General features: G+C 37.9%; 2 protein-coding genes across 7 annotated transcripts in view; both read left to right on the top strand.

Moving 5' to 3' along the window:
- XRN1 (5'-3' exoribonuclease 1) overlaps nt 1-6556 on the top strand; it is a 61586-nt gene extending 55030 nt beyond the window's left edge. For all 6 annotated transcript variants that reach the window (XM_034439314.3, XM_034439313.3, XM_034439315.3 and 3 more), the window contains 5 exons: nt 223-401; nt 1569-1682; nt 1778-1913; nt 2533-2690; nt 2775-6556. In XM_034439314.3, the coding sequence (XP_034295205.1) occupies nt 223-401; nt 1569-1682; nt 1778-1913; nt 2533-2690; nt 2775-3077 (890 nt within the window). In that variant the 3' untranslated portion in view covers nt 3078-6556. The remainder of the gene's footprint in view (nt 1-222; nt 402-1568; nt 1683-1777; nt 1914-2532; nt 2691-2774) is intronic.
- Nucleotides 6557-13407: 6851 nt separating this feature from the next.
- GK5 (glycerol kinase 5) overlaps nt 13408-21550 on the top strand; it is a 32726-nt gene continuing 24583 nt past the window's right edge. The window contains exons 1-3 of the mRNA XM_034439318.3: nt 13408-13716; nt 18606-18699; nt 19471-19546. Of these exons, the coding sequence (XP_034295209.1) occupies nt 13537-13716; nt 18606-18699; nt 19471-19546 (350 nt within the window). The 5' untranslated portion in view covers nt 13408-13536. The remainder of the gene's footprint in view (nt 13717-18605; nt 18700-19470; nt 19547-21550) is intronic.

Below are 21550 nucleotides of genomic sequence, written 5' to 3' on the forward strand. Positions count from 1 at the left end.
AGGATCTGTTATTCTCTTGCTGCAGAAGCTGGTCTGTTCAAATACATTTCTAGCCATCTATGTACCTTTTGAAGGGGACATCTAAAATAGAGGGAGGATGAGTGTCTGCTTGTAACAGATCAGTTGTGAATATGTTACATTGAAGCAAGTAAAGCTAAATATTTTGACTTATTCAAAACATTGGTGTTACATATTCATTTTTATATTATGTTTCATTGATAGTGGACTTCATGAATAAATCTAATATTGGAGGGTCACAGAACATTCAAGCCATGGGAAAAGGAAGCCATCCTCCTCTTGGAACACCAAATACAGTATCTACTGCTGTGTCTGAACTTTCTCGTATCTGTTCCCTTGTTGGAATGTTGCAACCAGATTTCTCATTCCTTAGAACCCCACAGGTAACCTTGGAATTAAATAAATTGGCTGAGTAAGTTAATTATTACATATTTAAAATTGAAGGAAATACTGCTTTTTAACATCCTCTTTCTACTTGCATAAATCAAGGATTTGCCATTGCATTTGGATTGTGTAGGCATCTGGTAAACTTCATATATACTCAGCAAAAAGTTTCTTCTAATATCAAAATTGTTTTCAGTGGTGCTTAATCATAGAGGGAGTGGATCTGTCTGTCTATGTCTGTCTGTCTATCTATCATCACATTTCTACATCCCCTCCCTCCCTCCAATCCTCACTTAAGTGACTTTGGTCAGTTTACAATAAAAGCATGGCATAGTATAAAAAAGCATAAATAAAGACATTCCTTTATTCACTCTCTTCCATCAGGAAAAATCTAAATCGTAATTAATGAACAAATAGCAGTGGATATAATGGTAAACAGTTCTGGAGGCACAAGCAGGAACCTAAATAATTTGCTAGAAATTTCTCCAAAGCAAATTTAGATTTTATTTATTTATTTATTTAAGAAAACATATATGGCTGCCGAACTCACTGTCAGTGAATTCAGAAGGTTTACAAGATAAAATTTAGATTATGTAGGAGGGAATGCAAATGAAGGGAGGCTTTGCTCATGTAGGGAGTTGGACTAGATGACCTCCAAGGTCCCTTCCAACTCTGTTATTCTGTTATAAAACAACAAATATATAAAAACAATCATAAAAACATAAAAATCATTGTTAAAATTAAAATATTATTAAATTAAAACTATAGAAATCTTAAGGCATGTAGAGAATGACTATAATAATCACAATAGTGGAGCCATAGGAGCATATCTCATTTCTGGACACACACACACACACCGCCACTCCCAAAGGCCTGGTGACATAACAATAGGGATGGAACTAACATGACTGGAGGGTGGGATGGGGTAAGGGAGAATGTTCCCTAAGGCAGCATCACAGCAGAAAAGGCTTGCCTCCTGGGATCCACTAAAATGTAAGTCCCTAGCAGATGGTACATGCCTTCTTTGCTAGATCTAATGGTATATTGCATCCTGCTTTTATTTAGGAGAATTTAGGAGCCTATCGCAAGACTAAAATATAAGCTCTTTACTATTTTTGTTTGCAAAAAAAAGGTATTTATTCACATTATCTGCTTCTATTCCATAGACAATGACAGTTTGTCAAGTGAAGTTATCCAATGGCTTATTAGTGCATGGACCTCAATGCCATTCTCAAAATGAGGCCAAGGAGAAAGCAGCATTTTTTGCTTTACAACAGTTGGTGAGACCATGTTCTAAAACTATTGCGTTGCATTGGATTTTTAACATATAATGCTTCTATTTTCTAATGCTGAAAACATTATCTTTTTCATACAGAGCTCTATTGGGATGAATTTTCCCCTGCCACCGCAGCAACCATTGCCACCCCCACCAATATTTCCAAATTATCAGCCACTGGGAAATCTTATGGCACCTAGAGCTATCCCTCCGGTTTTCAGTCAACAGCAGACTGGTAAATTTGCTAAATGTTATCTTTTATTTCTTCAGAAATGTTCAGGATGTGAAATCTTTTCCATACAAAAAAGTTAAATATAGAATCTATTTCCTTCTCTAGACACTTGCTCTCCAAATTATTCAAGTATCACATAGTCTAGTCTTTTGCAAGTGCTCTGGCAAGAATTTATTTATACCTTTTATTTAAGACGGGAGAAAAGGAGAAAAGCAGTAGTAGCTCTCCTCATGCCATTAACTGGTTATACTTAATTGAATGGAGCCCTTGATAAAGAAAAACAGTTATTTTGCACTCTTTTTAATAAGAACAAGTGAAAATATTGATGAAATAGGTGTATTGCTTGAAAAAAGTTAATTGTAGGGAGACAAATTGTATAATAAAAAGTAATCAATTGATTACTATATTAAAAAACTCACTATGTTCCTTGAATTGTGCCTCTTGCTCTCTAATTTTATAGAGTAACAGAAGAGACTATAGGGGCTCTGCTGCAGTAACATCAGTTTAGACCTTGCAGTTACCAAATTTATTTAGTGGGTATTATTGAAAACCGACCCACTAAAACAGTTTAAATAAAAAAACAGTTTTTATTTAATATATCTATATTCAATTCTTTCCACAGCTAATATATTTCCTTCATCATTTCCTGCCTTTGGTTCAGTGCAGTGGGGAGCACCAATGCCAGTTCACAGCAAATCTTATTATACAGGTTCATATCCTGGAACTGCATATCCTGCAACTATACCAGTTGGCACACATAACCAATTTATACCTTTGCAGGTAAGTTTGACAGCAGATAGAATGTATATATAAGTACATTATCTAATTTTAGAAAAGTAATTCAGTTTATTGTTTTGTTTTTAGGTAACTAAAAAAACAGCTGCAAACAAAATAAATTTTGAGTCTAAGGAGTTCCAAGCTTCTCTTCAGGATGCACAGTTAAAGAACAATCAATCAATATCTGACACCACAAAACTGAATTCACCAGATACTTCCTCAGATCCTTTAAGACCTTCTCACACTGTTCAATCTGCAGCATCTTTTCAAGAAAAAATGGCATCTCCAAATTCAAGGGTACCTCGTAAAAAGTCAACACCAAATGTTTCTACCAAACGAAAATCCAGAAAATTGGCTGTTAATTTTGGTGCATCAAAATCTTCAGAATAAGTATGGTACACAGAATACTTACCTTTCTATTGTATTATACGAATAAATTCAATTTTAAATTTTAATTCAAATCCAAATTATGCTTTTAATTAATATTTTCTTCCAGTCGCATTATTTTTAAAACTAATTATGCTCATTAAAGAACGTTATTTAATTGATAAAATCCAGAAACTTTTGAATTAAGGTAGTTACACTAGCCATCTTGCCTAATTTTTTTTTAAATGGCTTTTAAACATTAATGCAAGACAGCAGCAATAATATTGATAGTGCTAGAACTGCTTTTTTAAAACTGGAAGTGAGTCTGAAAGAATTATTCTTGATGATTTGTCTCCTTTTTAAAGATTACATAACTTCTACAAACTATTTATATGTAACCATTATTTTATTTCTATATTTCAGATTCTTATAATCTGATACGGTGTGAATAGATTTTAACTATTGTGGCACTGCCAACTTTACATAAAATTATATCTAGGAATTATACCAAAGCAATTTAAGACAATTAGGACCAGAATTTCTGTCACTAAGTGATGTAGTCATAAAGTAAGATGTTATTGACTACATTGCTTAATGACTGCAATCCCAGCAGTCCTCATTCTTTGTCCCTCCCAGCCAAAGTCTCAATAATGTAAGGGACTGCCTCCAGTTCCCCCCACCCATCTATCTCACACCCAATCCCTGCCCTTTGACCGCCCTGCATTCTGCCGTGTGGAACAGCAAGCAACCCCCAGAACAGCATGACTGTGAGGCTGTGTGACACGGCATGGGAAGCTCAGCCTAGTCCTAGTTAACCTTACCACCCTGCACTAGGAGATCCCTGCCACCCTGAGCTCTACAAACACCCCCCCTCATCACCATTTCCTTGCTTCCACTGCCAATGAGCTATGCCTAATCTGGCTTTTAGGCTGGGCAGCACTTCTGCTGGGGGGGGAGGGGAGGAGTTCAAGGCAGTTCCTTTGCAAAAAGTTTCTCAGCAAAGCTGAGCTTTATGTTCCCAAAATAAAAAAAACTAAAAGCAGTCTCAAGGAGGGGAGGATTGGAACAGTAAGCTAATCCCTTCCAGAAGCTCTTTACAAGCGGTTGCTTTGAGGGTTTCCTCCCCACTTTTAGTAACAGAAAGCTTACCCCCACTCAGAAGCTGGTTACAAAAGGTCTGCTTCGGGTTTTATTTTTCCACAGCTGAAGCCAAGTCTACCAACCAGGCTGGGCATACCTCATCAGCACTGGGAGGATGAAGACAGTGAAAGTTAACCGAGGCAGTGGATTACAGGGTGTCAGGGTTCCAAAAAGGCACAGATGGGGGCATAGGTGGGGAGGAATTGAAGTGCCCCTGGGGTCATAAATGTAGGCAGGCTGCCAAGCACTCAAAATTTGATCAGGCAACCATAGGGGTGCTGCAACAGCTGTAATTCAGGCATGGGTTGTAAGTCTCTTTATTTAGCGCCATCATATCTTTGAACAGTCATGAATGGTGGTCAAGGACTACCTCTAAATGTCTTTAACTAAATGGCACCATGTTACAGCAAATAAGGTACACAATTTATTGATCTGGTTTTATCCTGAACACAAAAATTATCTCTGCACATTGCTCAGTAATCCCATACACTTAGATGTGGCATACAACCTATCTTTATTTATGAAAATGAACTCTTTACAATTTGGAACAGTTGTTTTTTTATAGGATAAAAATTTTATATGATTTCCTAAAAAATAATTGACAGTCTTAACTCATTCTTGGACACCCCACAAGTCTTTTTATTTTTGTTTCATTGTTCGCCTTCAGTGTCTTTTGGGAGAAATAAAACACGAATCAGCAGGATACTGTTTTATTACTAACTTTTGAAACATTCAGAATGTTGTTGTTTTTTACTGGAAGCAGCAGTAGCATTATATGAATGATATGATTACTTTCAAATAACACATTTCTCATGCTAGAGTAATTTCACTATAGGAAAATATCCAAATAATGCTGTCAATATATTATCTCCACATACTTGCATCCAAGCCGAGTCCATGTTGATCCAAGACAAACTCCTTTTAACATGAAATTTAACAATTTCATGCAAAACTAGTACATTGTTACATCACAGCATGGGAAGTGGCCATACTCACCACCAAACAGTACTTTACTTATACTTTGCCTTGAATTATGTTTAACAGAGAATACTTTCTTAATGCTGGCATTTGGTTTTAAATCCACAGTAGTTTAGGAATCAGCCTATTATTTTTCTGAGTTTAAGTAAATTAGGCTGTCTGTTAATTTGGGTTTTGGTAATAGGTATGGTCTGGTTACAGATTTCCATGGGTGACAACCACTTTTATTTGCCAGTGTGACTAAAGGCTGGATTGCTTTTTGTTTACATGGTTAGGAATATAAACATCCATACTCTAGGCCCTGGAATGTTTTTTTTCTGTGTCAAAATCTGTAAACTCTGTGTTAGCCACTAAAGAAAAAGTTGACTTAGAACCAGCAAAAATATGCATTTTTTCCTATTAGATTTTTATTTATTTTTTAATCCAAATTGCCACTTACTTTCAATGATTCCATTCATATCTGTACATTACATCTGTTCCATTTTTATTTTTCTTATGAATCAGCCAAATCAGTATTAGTTTCCATATAAGGTACCCTGGGTTTTTTTTTATGTTGTAAGACATAAATAATTAGCTTAAGGCCTCTCAGAGTGTATTTTATAAATGCTGGATTTTTTCACAAATCTTGTACAAAACAGTATTTTATTAAAATCTCAAAAGGAAAATGTGCAGATTTTATAATTTCCTTTCAAGAAAATGCTTTGTCTACGTAACAAGTGAGATATCATAAATCGGCATGAATATCAAGTGTATTTTTGTGTATAGTGCGTGTATGTCAGAATTCTATCATATATAAAATATTGTGCAAAGGTATTTTAAAATGCAAATTTACAATGTACAATGAAGGATTAACATGTATGGTTGAAATACCATGGAGAAATTTAATACAATAATTTTATATAAGACTTGGCTTTGTCTACTTGTATTAAAATGTAATAATGTAATGATTTGGGTAGAGGTTTTGGTAGCCAAATGATAACATGTATTAATTTAAGTATTTTTTTACATATGTTGACATTAGGATCATCAAAATTGAACTATAAAAATTAATATAGGCAGTTATAATCCAGTTCTGAATTCAGGGTAAATATGGAATAAAGAAGAATAAAAGTATCTATAATTTAAATGACATTCTTAATCAAAATACAATTAATATTAAATCCTAATTTCAAATACATTAAGTTTGAATCAGCCCCAAAAGAGTCAAATCTGATGAGCTGTATTCACATTTATATATGAATAATTTGCTACCCAAATTGTAGATATACCAGTTGATTCAAATTTGTATTGCAATTGCATTTCTAGTTGTTCAGTGCATCACCTTGCTTTTGATGGTACAAAGAAGATATAAAAGATTCTTAGTATTAAATGATTTTGCATAGAAACAACTCTCTATTCATTTGATTTACTAATTTGGAAAACGCTTTAATTCTGTTTTTTTATGTTCAATCACTAACTCGTGGCTGACTCTTCATGACCTCACGGACTACAGCTCACCAGGCTCCCCTGTCCTCCACAGTCTCCTGGAGTTTCCCCAAATTCATGTTCATTGTGTCAATGACACTAACTAAACCTGTCATCCTCTGCTGCCCCCTTCTTTTGTCTTCAAACTTTCCCAACATTTACCATTATTTGGAACCCTGACATAGGGTATTTTCTAGTGAGTCCTCTCTTCTCCTTAGGTGGCCAAAGTATTTAAGCTTCAGTATTTTCCAAAAAACAATCAGCTTCAATATCTTCCAAAGAACAGCCAGGGTTGATTTCCTTTAGGATTGACTGATTTGATCTATTTATAGTCCAAGGGACTCTCAAGAGTCTTCTCTAGCACCACAGTTCGAAAGCATCAATTCTTCGGTGTTCAGCCTTCCTTATGGTCCAGTTCTCACAGCCATACATTACTACTGGGAAAACCATAGCTTTGACTGTACAGACTGTTGCATTCATCCTGGCGGGCTTCTCATGAGTAGTCCAGATTAGAGAAAGCACAAACGCAGGTGTTTCTCGTGATGAGAGAGCAGAGAACAAAAGCCTGCCATCTCTTTTATTAGTTATCCAAATACAGCGTCATCAGAAGGCGTTATTATGGCTACACATCTCATATTACATACAAGAAATAGAAAAGCATCCATATATTCTCCTTATAGGTTTCACATTCTACCTATTACAGTAAATCACGTGAATTCTAGGAAAGCGATACTTAAGGTGCAAAACAAAACTTAACTCTGGCTGTGTTATCATATTTGGCTTTGTTCCCAGCATCCCATCACCTGCCAACAGAGGCCCCGTTCTACAAGGAGATGTCTCTGCTTATGCAGGCACAGCCTATGTTATTAACAAAGAGAGAACGAATAGGGCCCTTCAGAGAGTATCCATATGAACCCGCTTTTCATAGTCAGATTATTTCGGTGCTAAGCTCCATACACGTGTCCAACCAGTTAAACTGGTCTATACATGTACTATGGCCACCGCATTCCCACAACAGACCTTAGTTGGCAGGTTAATGTCTCTGCTTTTTAATATGCTGCTTAGGTTTGCCATATGTTTCCTCCCAAGGAGCAAGCATCTTTTGATTTCATGGCTGCAGTTACTGTTTGCAGTGAAGTTGGAACCCAATAAAATAAAATAGGTCACTGCTTCCATTTCTTTCCTTTCTATTTGCCAGGAAGAGGTGGGACCAGATGCCATGATCTTAGTTTTTTAATGTTGAGTTTCAAACCAACTTTTGCACTCTCCTCTATCAAAAAGTTATTTAGTTCCTCTTCACTTTCTGCCATTCACATGGTATTGTCTGCATATCTGAGGTGGTTGAGATTTCTCCCAGCAATTATAATTCTAGTTTGTGATTCATAAAGCCCAGCATTTCACATGATGTACTCTGCATATAAATTAAATAAGCAAGGTGACAATATACACCCTTGTCGTATTCCTTAACCTATTTTGAACCAATAGTTTGTTCCATATCTGATTCTAACTATTGCTCTTGACCTGCATACAGATTTGTCAGGAGACAGGTAAAATGGTCTGGTACTTTCCTATTCTGTTTAGTCTATGGCTATATAAAACCAAACTATGAAAGTCTAAAAGCTGCTTTTTTGTTAAATTAGTTGTGCCATAAAACATTAAAATATTTTTTCAGTTAGATACTTTTGATTTACAAGTTGTAGATATCTGTAGTTACCCATCTACTAACAATCTGTTGAATCATCTACAAATAGTATAATGCATCAACAATTTAAAACTAACATTAAAAAGCAATTAAGCTTAGCTTCCTGCTAAGCGTGAAAACATTCATCATTTGGTCTGGATAGAAGGACTAATCTTTCAGCCAATTAACTCACCTTTAACAAACAGCTCAAAGCTCTAGCTCCTATAGCAACTGTTTAAAATATGGGGAATATTCAATTTCTGTTTTAAGTCCAAATATTAATCATACCTACAAAAACCTATGATGGTGTCTGGGGAATAAAGAGTCCACATTCATTTTCTCCAAGTGACTTATATTTCAGAAGCTCTTGTTCCAGGAAGGCATTGGTAAAGCTTTATTACGTCTCTAAGTCCTTCAGCAGTTGGCACAAAAGGGAAAAGTAAGGTAAAGGAGGGGAGACTGGCAGAGCTATTCCCCATTTCAGAAAAAAAAATCCTTGTTACCCTTGCTATTATCTTTCCTTCTAGAAAGTCCCTCTTCCAAATTCTTAATATATTTCTCCACCATGGTTAAAAAGGACGGGTAACAAGCTACCATAGAAAATCCTGAAAAATCTTTCTCTGACAAAGAAGCCTGCATGTAAGCATAGAGTCTTCCTATTGATCACATTTAGGCTTCCATGCAGAAATACAAATACTCCTAATAAGGATAGTACAGGTTGTTTGGTTCTGTTAGGAAAGCTTCTTACTGGAGAGGGAAGAAAGGGCTATAAATGATTTTACCTAAGTGGTTTTTAAGTCATCTAAGAGGACTCTAGGAACAAGAAAAGAAGAAGGACTGGAGGTAAGAGCAATTAAGATGGGCATAGACAATTCTAGCTTTTACAAATACAATTTTAATTAAAAAAGTAGACTAGTAAACCTAAATTGGTTTAGACTATTACCAATGCTTCTATGCTGTTTGAATAACATAGTGGCTTACAGGAAATATACAATAGATACAGCACATTAAAATAATGCAATATGTCAACTATACTGTATTTCCCCGAAAATAAGGCCAACCCTGATTTTTGGGGTGGCCGTAAATATACACCCTCTCCCCCAAATAAGACCTAGTGAAGGGGTGGGCATGGCCAGTACAGGAGGCAGCCCTTCTTTTCCCCGGTCACCTCAGGGCTTCTCGGCCCCTTAATCAGATCAGCTGAGCTGCTCTGGCCGCCATTCACAAAGCGGCTGATTCGCAGATGCCACTCTGGCCGCCAGCAAGCGCAACCACTTTTGCAGCCAATTGCGGCTGCAAAAGAAGCCAGAGGCCAAGCAACACACCCCACACGCCTCACACCCTCCTTACCTAATGGTGACAGTCACAGCAAGCAATTCCGTCCACGGAACAGCTGCCTCATGGGTGCCCCTCTGGCCAGCACCTCCAGCAAGCTTTTGCCATTGATTGCGGCCACTTTTGCAGCAGGAGCCCAAGTGATGCGCCCCATGTGCCTTGCACCGGCCTTCCGAAGGGTACTGTAGCAGCAGCTATCCACAATTCTTTTACCCTTATTTTGTTCCGACTGTACTGGGCCACGTGGGTCAGGACAAAATAAGGGTTAAAAAATTATGGATAGCTGCTGCTACAGAACCCTTTGGAAGGCACGAGTCTCCTGCTGCAGAAGTCGCTGCGCCTGAGGAGCGCTTTTGGGAGAGAAGGCAAGTGATCGCTTACAAACTCCTGCCCCACTCCTGTCTCTCCACCGGGTGACCCCCAACAGCCCCAGACACCCAAAGCCCGTGCCCACCCGGCCCTATTGATTGGGGTAGCAGGGTGGGGGAGAAGTGAGACAAGGCACACTCTTCCCCCTCTCGCCGGGCATGGCAGGGCTTCCTGCCCCTGCTCAAATTGGATGCAATTTGGGAGTGGCAGGTGAGGAGGGGTGGGGCTGGGGAGATGTGAGATGTGTCTTATCTGCCTTGCAGCTCCATTGCGTGTCTCGCCGTTGTCTGCAGGCAAACACATTGTGGGGTAAAAAAAAATCTTGTGAGTTTGAGAAGTTTGATTGAACTCGCGAGAAGTTTTTTTTTACCCTACATGTTTGCCTGCAGACAACGGTGAGACACGCAACAGAGCTGCAAGGCTGGTAAGATGTATGTCTCACATCTCCCCTGCCCCTGGCAAGTGGGGGAGAAGAGATGGCAAGAGGAGTGCTTATCCCCTACCCTACATGCCACCCTGCTCAATAGAGCTGGGTGTTATGGAAAAGGGAGCTGGGTGGGCACAGGCTTTGGGCATCTGGGGCTGTCATGGGTCATCCGGCGGAGAGGCAGGAGCAGGGCGGGAGTTTGCAGCCGAGGGGGATGAATGGATGGATGGGAGGCAGGAGTAGATATAATCTACTCTGCACATATGATCTCCAGGGATTAAAAAGGGAAGTTTTACTACTTGGAAAAAAGTCTGCTGCCAGTCTAAGAGAGAGAGAAAATGCTACTAATCTGTAAACCCTTTGTTAACTTTAAATAGGTAGCATTAGAAGGAAATTAAACACAAGTTAAACATGCATGACCTGCAAATGTGTGTCCTTAAAATTATTTTCACCTTGTGTTTTGCATTTTAAGTCACTTGCCAACTAAAGCTTGGGTGGAGGGAGTAATTTAAAAAGTAATTCAATTAGTTGGTCAAGTATGGCCAAGACATGTTATTCTACATGCTTCTTTAATGTTTCTTAATAAAAGGATTAATGGCGCTGCCCTCATAGTCATTCATCAAATCTTGTGAACATGATGGAACATTCCTGTGGCCTCTCATTACCCTGTTTGTCGAGTAGTCACATGCAATCAGATTAATAATATAAAAGCTATAGTATTAAAACAGCATGAGAAAAAAGAATCATTTTCTTACTGCTTCGAAAGAAAACATTTTGAAAGAAGAACTAGAAAGTATTATAGAGTCCTTGTTGCTCTCAGTGTGGTCATTTGTTTACAGACATGTCTACCCAATTAGTTAATATCATCACTACTAGTGAATGTTGGGTTTGTTCCCTCTGTATAGTATAGATTGCCCTGCCCTGTGGGGTATGGTTGTCTCCTTAGTAGTTGATTAGGGTATTACTTTTTGCTTGTTTTTCTGCTTAGCTGGGTCTTGGTTGCTGGAAAGGATATGTTCTGGTCTTTTTGTTTTCTTCTTAGCTTTTTGGTTATCTCTTTTGAATGGTCTGTAAATATAGTTTATTATAGATTCTCAGAAATAATACAACATACAACAGAACTTGTGACTTCACCATTTATTAATAGTGATAAGCATGTTTTTTATTTCCAGGCATGTAAAGCAATTTATGCAGTATTTCATTAAAACACTTTAACTAAGCATAATTTCTCTCCCCCCCCCATCTTTCATCTCTGCCTCAATAATACAAAAAAATTCAGTAGTGATTTATTTCTACTTGTGCCAGTAAGCCTTTTCTTATCTTCCTCTCCCAATTTGGAGATGACTGAACAATTACACTGGCTGGCATTGTCCCTTAGGCTGGCAAGAGTCAGTTATTTCTCCCCAAGGCCATCAGTAACAAAGACAAATCCCTTGCCATAAACAGAACTGGTCTGTTCATGGTCTGGAAGGGATTACATCAACAGTCTCATTCCAGTTCCTCTGGAAGAAAGTCTTCAGGAAACCAACAGCTGTCTAGAATTCATTTGGTTCAACCATACACCCACCACCCACTTCCCTAAATTATCTTCAATTTAACCAATTTTTCCCTTTCAGTCCATCACAGCCTTTATTTCTCTTGATAAATTTTCTGAGAGAAGTTTGTTGTTCGTTTCTTTCTCCTTTTCTAGTATTGGAAAAGAACAACCCTATTTGCCTGAGAGTTGATGCGAAGATTACTGTATATAACCTGCCCATCACCAATGCACAAACTAGTAAAACCTTTTCCGTGACTTTGTGCAAACTCAGCTTCTTTCTTGGGGTAGAATTTTAGTTATTTTGGAGCCGCCCTTCATCCTCAAGTCTTGTTATCTAAGGTTAGAACCTGCAGAAAATTCTGCCACCTTAAGGAAGTCCTGAGGGAACTTCCTACCCCTGTTCATCCTCAGAGCTTGTCCTCACTTGAAACAAGTGGAAAGGGGGAGGGTAAGAAATGAGAATGGAGGCATTTCTCCATTCTCACTACTGAGATTGGAGAACCGTATCCAAAGGAGTCATGCGCCATCTCCCCACCCATCGTTGTCCTGACACCTAAGGAAAAAACAGCTGAAGAGAGGAGACCACCCTCCTCCTCTCCTTCCTGTCCTACTCCCAGAATCACCTCCAGTGAGAAAAGTGGATATAATCTTTTATCTTTTCATTTCTGGCAAATTCTCTCCCCAATAGTGCCCAGGGAAATAAGGGAACCCTGAGAGGTGGTTGGTTTTCCGTTCCCGCCTCCTCCTGGGTCCTTTTACACTGCTGATCTGCGAGTAGAGGCAGTGTTGTTTTTAATGACTCCAAAGTAATTTGAGAGGGTGGAAAAACCGACTAACGACTAAATATTGACACAATAGTGCCCAGGGAAAGATTAAAATCGCAGCACCTACCTTTTAATGGTAATAACTTATTTGTTGCATCATCATCCTAGAAACAAAAAGAAACCACCTGGTTTTGGGCTTCAATTCCTAGAATGCAAATTATACTAGAAAACCAAAACAAGTTTTTGTGTTTTAAACTCTCAGGCGGCCTCTGGAGAACCTATGATTGCCTACACAAGGCAACTTCGTGGAAAATTGCTCGCCGCCTTCTGCTCTTGTCCTCGCCCCGCTCAGTTAAATATTTCCCCGAGACACCCTGCCTACGGGAAGAAGCAAAAGTTGCAATATTTCATTCTTCTAGGAAAGGGCTGGGTGCTAACTTCCTACACGTCTCTGTAGTTACATTAGAATAAAGGATTCACGGGAGCCGCCTGGGAAATCAAATCCGAGAAAGGCAGCGGCGACTCTGCCCAGTTCCCTCGTCCTATTTCCTTCCCCTGGTTGGCTCCGGCTTCCCCGCGCGATTCTTTCGTTTCCCTACCAGCTTTTCTGCGAACAGCCTCCGCCCCCTTTTTGTCGCCTCATAAAACCCGCCCCTGAAGTAAGGGCGGCTCTATGCCGGCCCCCCAAAGAGTCTGTTGACACACTTTCCGCCGGAGCCATTGCGGGAAGACTTGCGTTAGATTCTGCGGAAAGTTGCTTGCCTGGGCTTTGAAGAGGCGCAGCGCGGATGAAACTGATCGATAGTGGCGCAGCAGCGGCCAACGATGCCTCCACCGCCAGCGGTGCCACGGCCTGCGCTCTTGCCCCGGAGGTGAAGTATATCTTGGGGATAGACGTGGGCAGCACGGTGATACGGTGCCATGTGTACGACAAGGCGGCGGTCCTCAAAGGATTCAGTAGCAAACAGGTGAGAATTGTGCGGGCCTCGGGGAAGAAGGCCCGACATAATGAGGTTCCTTTAACTCCGTTTTACTCACCGAGTTCTTTGGGGATTGTTTTATGCTATTCCCTAAGATTGCAACTCAGTACAACGCGGTCCTAATCCAAAAATTGTGAGCACACAAGACACTGAATCATGAACCATCCATACATATGTTAATCCAAAATGTGTGGGCTCAGCTCGTGTGTTCAGTAAATAATTCGGCTCAATATAATTGATTCAGTAAATCATGGTTGTGCCAACTTCATAGTTTATTTAAAAACAAACTCAGAGACTGGTATTACTAAATTGTAGGGAGAGAGTTACTGCCTTTCCATAAATTATATACAATTATTAAGTTTTTCCTTGGTGTATATTTTATAAACAGTTGCCTCCTGTAATCCAAGCTGGTTTCTTCTTAGTCTTTTACTATTTCTGGGCAGTATGTTTGTTTCCACTGTTTTATGAATGAAGAAAGAACTGGGGGTTTTGTTTTGTTTTTGCGCTAGCCTCTGATTTAGTGATCACATTGAGCTTTGTAGTTTTTCTGTAATGTACATTGCAACTTCTGTCATCATTAAAATATAGATATACAACTTGCTTGTCTTTTTGTTCTTGTTTAGTAGTATAAGTAATAAAAATAAGTTGCACATTGACCTGTAATGGTTATATAGAAATTGGATTTTGCTTTGGTTTCCTATGTGGCACTGATTCTGAACTGTTTATGCAGCAGGAATGTGAATAACAAAAGTCCATGATTAACGCATGGACTGCATGATATGCTGACCTCTTATTGCAGCATTTACAGATATCCTACTCTATGTAATGCTTAAATACTGTTTTAAAATTTCAGTATTTAACCTGCGCTTAATAATCACACCATAGATACTATCCATGTTACCTTTGAACATTTTTCAAAGTTGAAGATAAATAATATAAAAATGTAGGTGTTAGTACTTTTGAAAGCAATAACATTTCCAATTCAAGTCTTGCCTTAACCATAAAAACCAGCTGGGTGACCTCGGGCCAGGCACAACTCGGCTCACAGGGTGGTGGTTATGGGGAAAATAAGAGGAAGGAGTATTAAAAGCATTCATCACCTTGAGTTGCTTGTAAAAATAACCAAGTGGAATACAAATAAATGTTTGAAAGTACAGTGATAGTGCACAGATCTCCCATGAAATGCGAATAGAAAGAGTAGCAAAATGCAGTCTTGACCATGATGCTACCAGTGTCTGGATATAAAGCTTATTGAAAAAGACATAAAGTTTATTGGGGGGGGGGAACCCATATCAAGCTGGAAGGAAGTGTTTGCGTGGCATACCACACGGCTGAATTCTAGTTATTTTCCTTGTGCTATTCAACATATTTTTAAATGGATTGGATAACCTACTAAAAATATGGCAGTGAAATTTGCATAAAGATGAAGGGTAATAGTGCAAAGTATGAAGATTCTGGAAGATTTTATAAGCTGAAACAATAGGCAGAAACCAGGAAGATAAATTTACAGAAAGAAATGCAGAACAAAATGGGTTTTTCTTAGATTGACTAAGAAAAGATAGAATGGGGGAGGGGATCATGTTGGGCAGTGCTAAATGCAAAAATAATCTGGATATTGCGCTAAATCACAAACTGAATATGAGTCAGGAATGTGATGCAATAGTAAAAAAAAAAACAAATGCAGTTTCTAGGCTACTTCAACAGATATGCAATGTTAAAAAGTCATTCTTCCTCTCTATTTAGTACCTGACTGCATTAACTCATTGTTTCCAGTTATTAAGGCTGCAATTTAAAAATGCCATTGATAAACTGACCAGAGTTAACCAACAGGGTTATTTTGTTTGTTTTACTTTCCATAAACTGCCAAGAGTCCCTTAAGATAGTACTATCAAGAGCCTTGATAGTACAGTGGTTTAGTGCACCCTGTTATTAACACACCTGCCTGCAATTTCTGCTGGTTCGAATCTCTCCAAGGCTCAAGGTTGACTCAGCCTTCCATCCTTTTTAAGGTAGGTGAAATGAGGACCCAGTTTGTGGGGGCAATAAGCTGACTTTGTATAAAATACACAAAAGAATGAAGGCTATTGCTTAACGCATTGTAAGCCGCCCTGAGTCTCCAGAGAAGGGCAGCATATAAATCAAATTAAAAAAAAAAAAAAGATTGTAGCTTGTAGTGGGATATAAATAAAGTCCTTAGTTTATTAATGGCATTTGGGACCACTAAGTGACACAGTCACACGATATCGCACTTTATGACTAGCAAGATCGTGTGACTACGTCACTTAACGGTAGTCCTGGTTGCCATTGTTAAATGAGGACTTTATGCAATACCAACTTCTGGCTTCCTGTCTGTTTCTTTATTGACTTTGCTTTCGGGAAACCAATAGGGAATATCGGAAACTGATCACATGGCATTGTAATTGCAAGCCAAACACCCAGATCAACATCATGTGACTGAGGGGAGGCTGAAACTCGGGGGACTGGTCATCCTTCTCATTTAGTGGTGTCACAAATTTCAAACAGTTGCTAAATGAGTGGTTGTAACCTGAGGACCACCTGTAAAACCAAACCATGGTTATAAGCAGCCTAGAAAGAAAAACTTTGTAAGTATGTTTAGCCTAGTGAAGACTATAGGTAGTAATAATAGTTGTCTTCCAATATCCGAAAGGCTCTTATATGGGAAGTGGGGCAGAACTGATCCAGAAAACAAGTCAAGAAAATATGTTTTAATTACAAGGAAGTATATTTTGGCACTAGGGAAAAATTTCTAATACTAAGAGTTATTCAGTGAGAACAATTTGTCTTTGTGTAGGTGAGATTTGTCTATCACTTAAGCTAATGGATATCCTGTTTGAATTGGAATGACATATATGCCCCAATAAATATACTAAAAGTCTTTGTCAGCCCCACTGGATAGCTCAGACCAGGAAATGAAGCCAAAAGAAGACAAGCTATTTTTATTAAGATTGGCTAAAATAAAAGAACCTTGCAATTCTGATTGTTCCATTTCTCTTTTCCTTCCATATACTCTGTGAATCAGATAGGAATCTATCTGAGCCACTTCAAAATTGGGCTTAAAAATGTTTTTACTTCGTACCTACTACTCAGTTATTTTGCTTAAGTACAGTAATAGTTATTGCATATTTCTTTCAAAGAGATCTTCCCGACTGTCTATCGTGTTTAAGCAGATTGAAATGAACATCTTCTGCTGTGGCCCCCACCCTTTGGAATATTCTCTCATCACAGATGAGATCCACCCCCATACTCCTGGCCTTCTGGAAGAGCTCAAAAACTTGGTCAATAGGGACTTGCTAAATTTGACTGATAGGCTAGAGAAGATTCTCAGGCTGCCTATCATCTTGGTTCTTAACTTTTAACTGTTTTATTTTAATTGTTTTAGGACCATTTAACTTTTTATTATATTGTAAGCTGCCTAGAGGTGCTGTATTAGTGAGATGGGCCACATAGAAATTTAATAAATAGATTTTGTTATATTTGTTATATTTTTTTGAACCCCGAAATAAGCGCTTGGCCTTATTTTTGGGGAGGTCTTATTCTTTTGGGGCGCATGGAGTGTGCCATCTTACCTGATTTCCAGCTCTGTCTTTCTAACCCTAACCAGAGGAAATGGCAGGGACCGGCTATGCATGCAATTAAATATTTTTGGGGAGGGCTTATTTTTGGGGAGGGCTTATGTTCGGGGGGGTGTCTTATTTTAGCACATGCGCTTAAAAGCCCGATTGGGCTTATTATCAGGGGACCATTGCAGTATCCCCATTGTCAATGATCAAATTCAGATACTTGGCAACTGACTCATGATGGTTGCAATGTCACGGTATCATATGATCCCCTTTGGTAACTATCTGACAAGCAAAGGCAATGGAGAAGCTATATTCCCTTAACATCAGTACTACTAATTTAACAGCTGTAGTCATTCACTTAACTGTGGCAAGAATGGTCGTAAAATGGGCCAAAATTCACTTAACAAATGTTTCACTTAGCAACAAATGCTGAGCTCAGTTGTGGTCATATGTCAATGACTATCTGTAATAATAGTTCAGCTTTTTCTCAAACTTTCTCATTCTTGGTGCGTTCAAATACATAATATACCATGCACAAGATGTGCTTACCACAGAAAGCTAACGCAGATAGTCTTTGACTATAATTGAGTCGAAAAGTTTCATTGCTAAGCAAGGGTTAGGGTTAAGTGAGTTTTGACTCACCGTACAACCTTTGCCACATTAAGCAAATCATTGCAGTTATTAAGTGAATCATGCAGCTGTTAAGTAGCTTCTACGTAGAAACTACAGCCCGCGGGCCAGATACAGCCCACTGAAGCCATTAATCCGGCCCGCGTGGGACCACCAGGCTGCCCCGTCCACATCGCTCCGCCTACCCACCGCCCCTCAGTCGCCTTCTACAGGAAGCTACAGGAAACTGCTGCCAAAGGAGGGTCAACCAGTTATTAAGTCCAAAGGTTCACATACTTTTTCCTCCCTGCACTGTGAATGTTTACATGTTATGTTCCATTAAACCATGGCAACATCTAATGTTTGTGTAGTATCATTTTAAGCAGACTGTGTTTTTCTATTGTTGTGACTTAGATGAAGTTCAGAGCACATTTTATGACCAATTCATGCAAAACTCCACGTAATCCCAAGGGGTTCACATACTTTTTCTTGCAACTGTATATTGATTTCTAATGGCTGTTCTGTAATTACCTTTGCCTATTTTTTAAAAAGAGAATGTGAGTTATAAGTATGTGAGAAATAAGATGAACAACTTTAATTCTTTTAATATGGGAAGATACTTTTTTGTAATCTTCATCAAAATCATTAACATCTATGATCTTGGTAAACTTGTGTTTCCCTTAATAGGTAGAGGCTCTTCATCCTCAGCCCGGTTGGGTTGAATTAGACCCTGAAAGTCTGTGGACCCAGTTCATTGATGTGATTAAAGAAGCAGTTCAAGGTAATCATGCAACCATATTAATTTCCTCTTTCAAAACTTAATACTGCATATTAAATTTATTATATGTTGCGGTTCAGGTTCAAGCTCAAAGATGAGACTTGTTCAAGCTCAGGTTCAAGCTCAAATATTCAAGGTTAGATTCAAGCTCAAAGATAAGACACATTCAAGGTTAGGTTCAAGCTCAAAAATGACACAGTAAAATCAAATTCAGTCCTTTATTTGCTTTCATCTAATGGACAGAATCTTGTGAAACTAAAGCTATAACCTTCTAACCCAGTAGAAATTACTGCCTCATCCTTGGAAAGGTCTGTAGTGGCAAAACTCCTACCCACTAATTTTCTAGGTGCACATTCTATCACAATACCTAGATTAAAGCTAAGGCCTTCACAAAAGAGCTCACAACATATGGGAGCTACTTTTCTTTGGAAAGCCTATTTTACATTCACATCACCTTTTAGAAACTGAATTAAACAATTGTGATTATTAGTTAAGTTTATTTTAATGAAAAAACTTATATTTATTGAAACATTTATGCATGTGGATTAATTATTAAACTCAATCAACACCACCATAATTATTCAGCTATTCTTGTTTAAATTAAGGGCATCAAAACCTGTCTCTTTATCTAGACACTGGGATAGAGTGGTGGAGCTTGGAGACAATTGGTTGATGCAAGTATAGTTTTTTAGTGGGGTTTGTAGTTTTATTCCTATGACCCACCCGAATGGATAACCATACAAATCTTTTGAAATAAATAAATATATCTTTTAGTTGCAGGACTTAAAATGAATCAAATCTCTGCTCTTGGACTTTCAACACAACGTGCAACTTTCATTACATGGAACAAGTATGTATAAAGGTTATAACTGATACCACAGGTCTCTGATATCTTTCCCTCAATTAGGAGGCATATGTAATGGCGGATGGGGACAGGCAGTGACCAAACACATAACATAATATCTGCTAGAGGTGTCCATAACTAATCCTATTAATTAAAAAATGTGGATGTCTGTATGCAAAACTGGATTTGTATCATAATATTATCAGCCTAGAATTAGAGACCTCTTAATGAATTAAGACCTTTTAATTCATAGCTATAGCCATCATCACTGTAAAGTTTTCAATCTAGGATGTTAAGATACTACTATTTCAACCTCTTTTCTCCTTCCTGCATTGCCTATTGATAAATTTTAGTACTGTTGAATATTAACAGCAACCTGTCTTTTTCAGTTTCTTTCAAATTGTTTTTTTTCCAATATAATGTGTTGAATATTAGTTTTACATCAATAGCGCTTGACTAGGGTAGTTGTCAAATCTGTCTCGCCTGCCCAAAATAGTCTTATCATTGATTCCATTAAACTAGTTAATATATTAACAGCTTAGAGGGCAGAAAGAACATAGCTTAATGTGAATTCTGTCAAATATTTGGGAATCTGTATATCATAATTACTGTCTTTATATAAAATACTTTCTGATGAAATTAAAAAATGTATAATGTATAATTAAGAGGGTATGTATTTACACAAGTTGCAGGAATAAATTTCTATGAATAATATGAATATTGAGATTTCTTTCCTAAATTCTTGTTCTGTGGACAGTTTTATACATTTGATAAATAAAATTAGTTCAATAATTATCTCAACTATTCAGTTAGAATTCTTCCATATGTGAATAAATTAAAGAAATACTATATATCCTAGGAAGAATTACAACAATAAACTGTAAGTTGAGAAGTAGGGCGGGGTAGAAAACAATCTCTTTCAAAAATTTTAAACAAAGTACTACTGGTCATTTCAACATTTTGAATAGGGAGAAAGGAATATAAAAACAGGTGGGTTTTTAAATCTCTTCCACGACATAAATCTCACCATTGCAAAACCAGTTATTCTACTAAAATGTTCTTATGTAGAAATAGTTCTGATTGTTTTGAATTCTTTAGTTAAGGTATTAAGTTGTCCTAGTTAAGATACAAAGAATAGAAAAAAGTAATAAACAGCTTAAGCTTAATTCTTACAAATTCACGTTCTGTAGATAAGGACAATGACATTAAGGCTAATGTTTTTGAATAGATTTCAGTTTTATTATGTCAGTGATCTACTGGGTGGGGAAGGTGCGCAGGTGGCCAGTTAGACATCTGCATATGGAGGGGCCAGGGGTAGCAGCAACGGGTGGAAGAAAGGTGCACAGGTAACTAATGAGCTGGCAGTGACTACTACTGGGTGGCAGAGATAACTTATGAGCTTCCCTGTGGTTTTTCCATTGACTTTGCATGTGTGAAGTTGTCAGGTAAGGTCACAAATGACAATCACATGAGGCAGTGCATCCATCATAAGTGCCAGCTAGTCACCAAGTGCCCAGATTTCAATCACGTAATCTAAAGAGTGTTGGGACAGCCAGAATTTTCGAGGACCTATTGTAAACACACTTGTTCAGCACCATTGTAACTTCAAACAGTTGCTAAACAATTGGTCATCAATTGAGGATTATATTATTTATTAAATTTGTTTTATTTATTTATTAAATTTAAATTAAATTAATTTTCAAACTAATTTACATGTGTAATGTATGTGTCTTTATATGTAATGAACATAAAGACCTACTTATGAAATATTTAACTGCAACAAAGACCTTACCTGTACCTTGAGTTAGGGAGAAATTTGTGTTAAAATTGTTGGTTGTACAATATCACTTTTCTTTACACACAGGATTTCATTTTACTTTCAAGCATAGTGCATCCAATTTGTTATGTGAAGAGATAGAATCCAATAATCAATGTTATCATAAATTATTTGGTTTATGTTTTAAGTCTTCTTGCCCTAGAGTTTAAGAGCAGTTTTGCTTTTGACATAGA

Source organism: Pantherophis guttatus, chromosome 6, assembly GCF_059756535.1.
Source record: "Pantherophis guttatus breed Tessera chromosome 6, ASM5975653v1, whole genome shotgun sequence".
NCBI lineage: Eukaryota > Metazoa > Chordata > Lepidosauria > Squamata > Colubridae > Pantherophis > Pantherophis guttatus.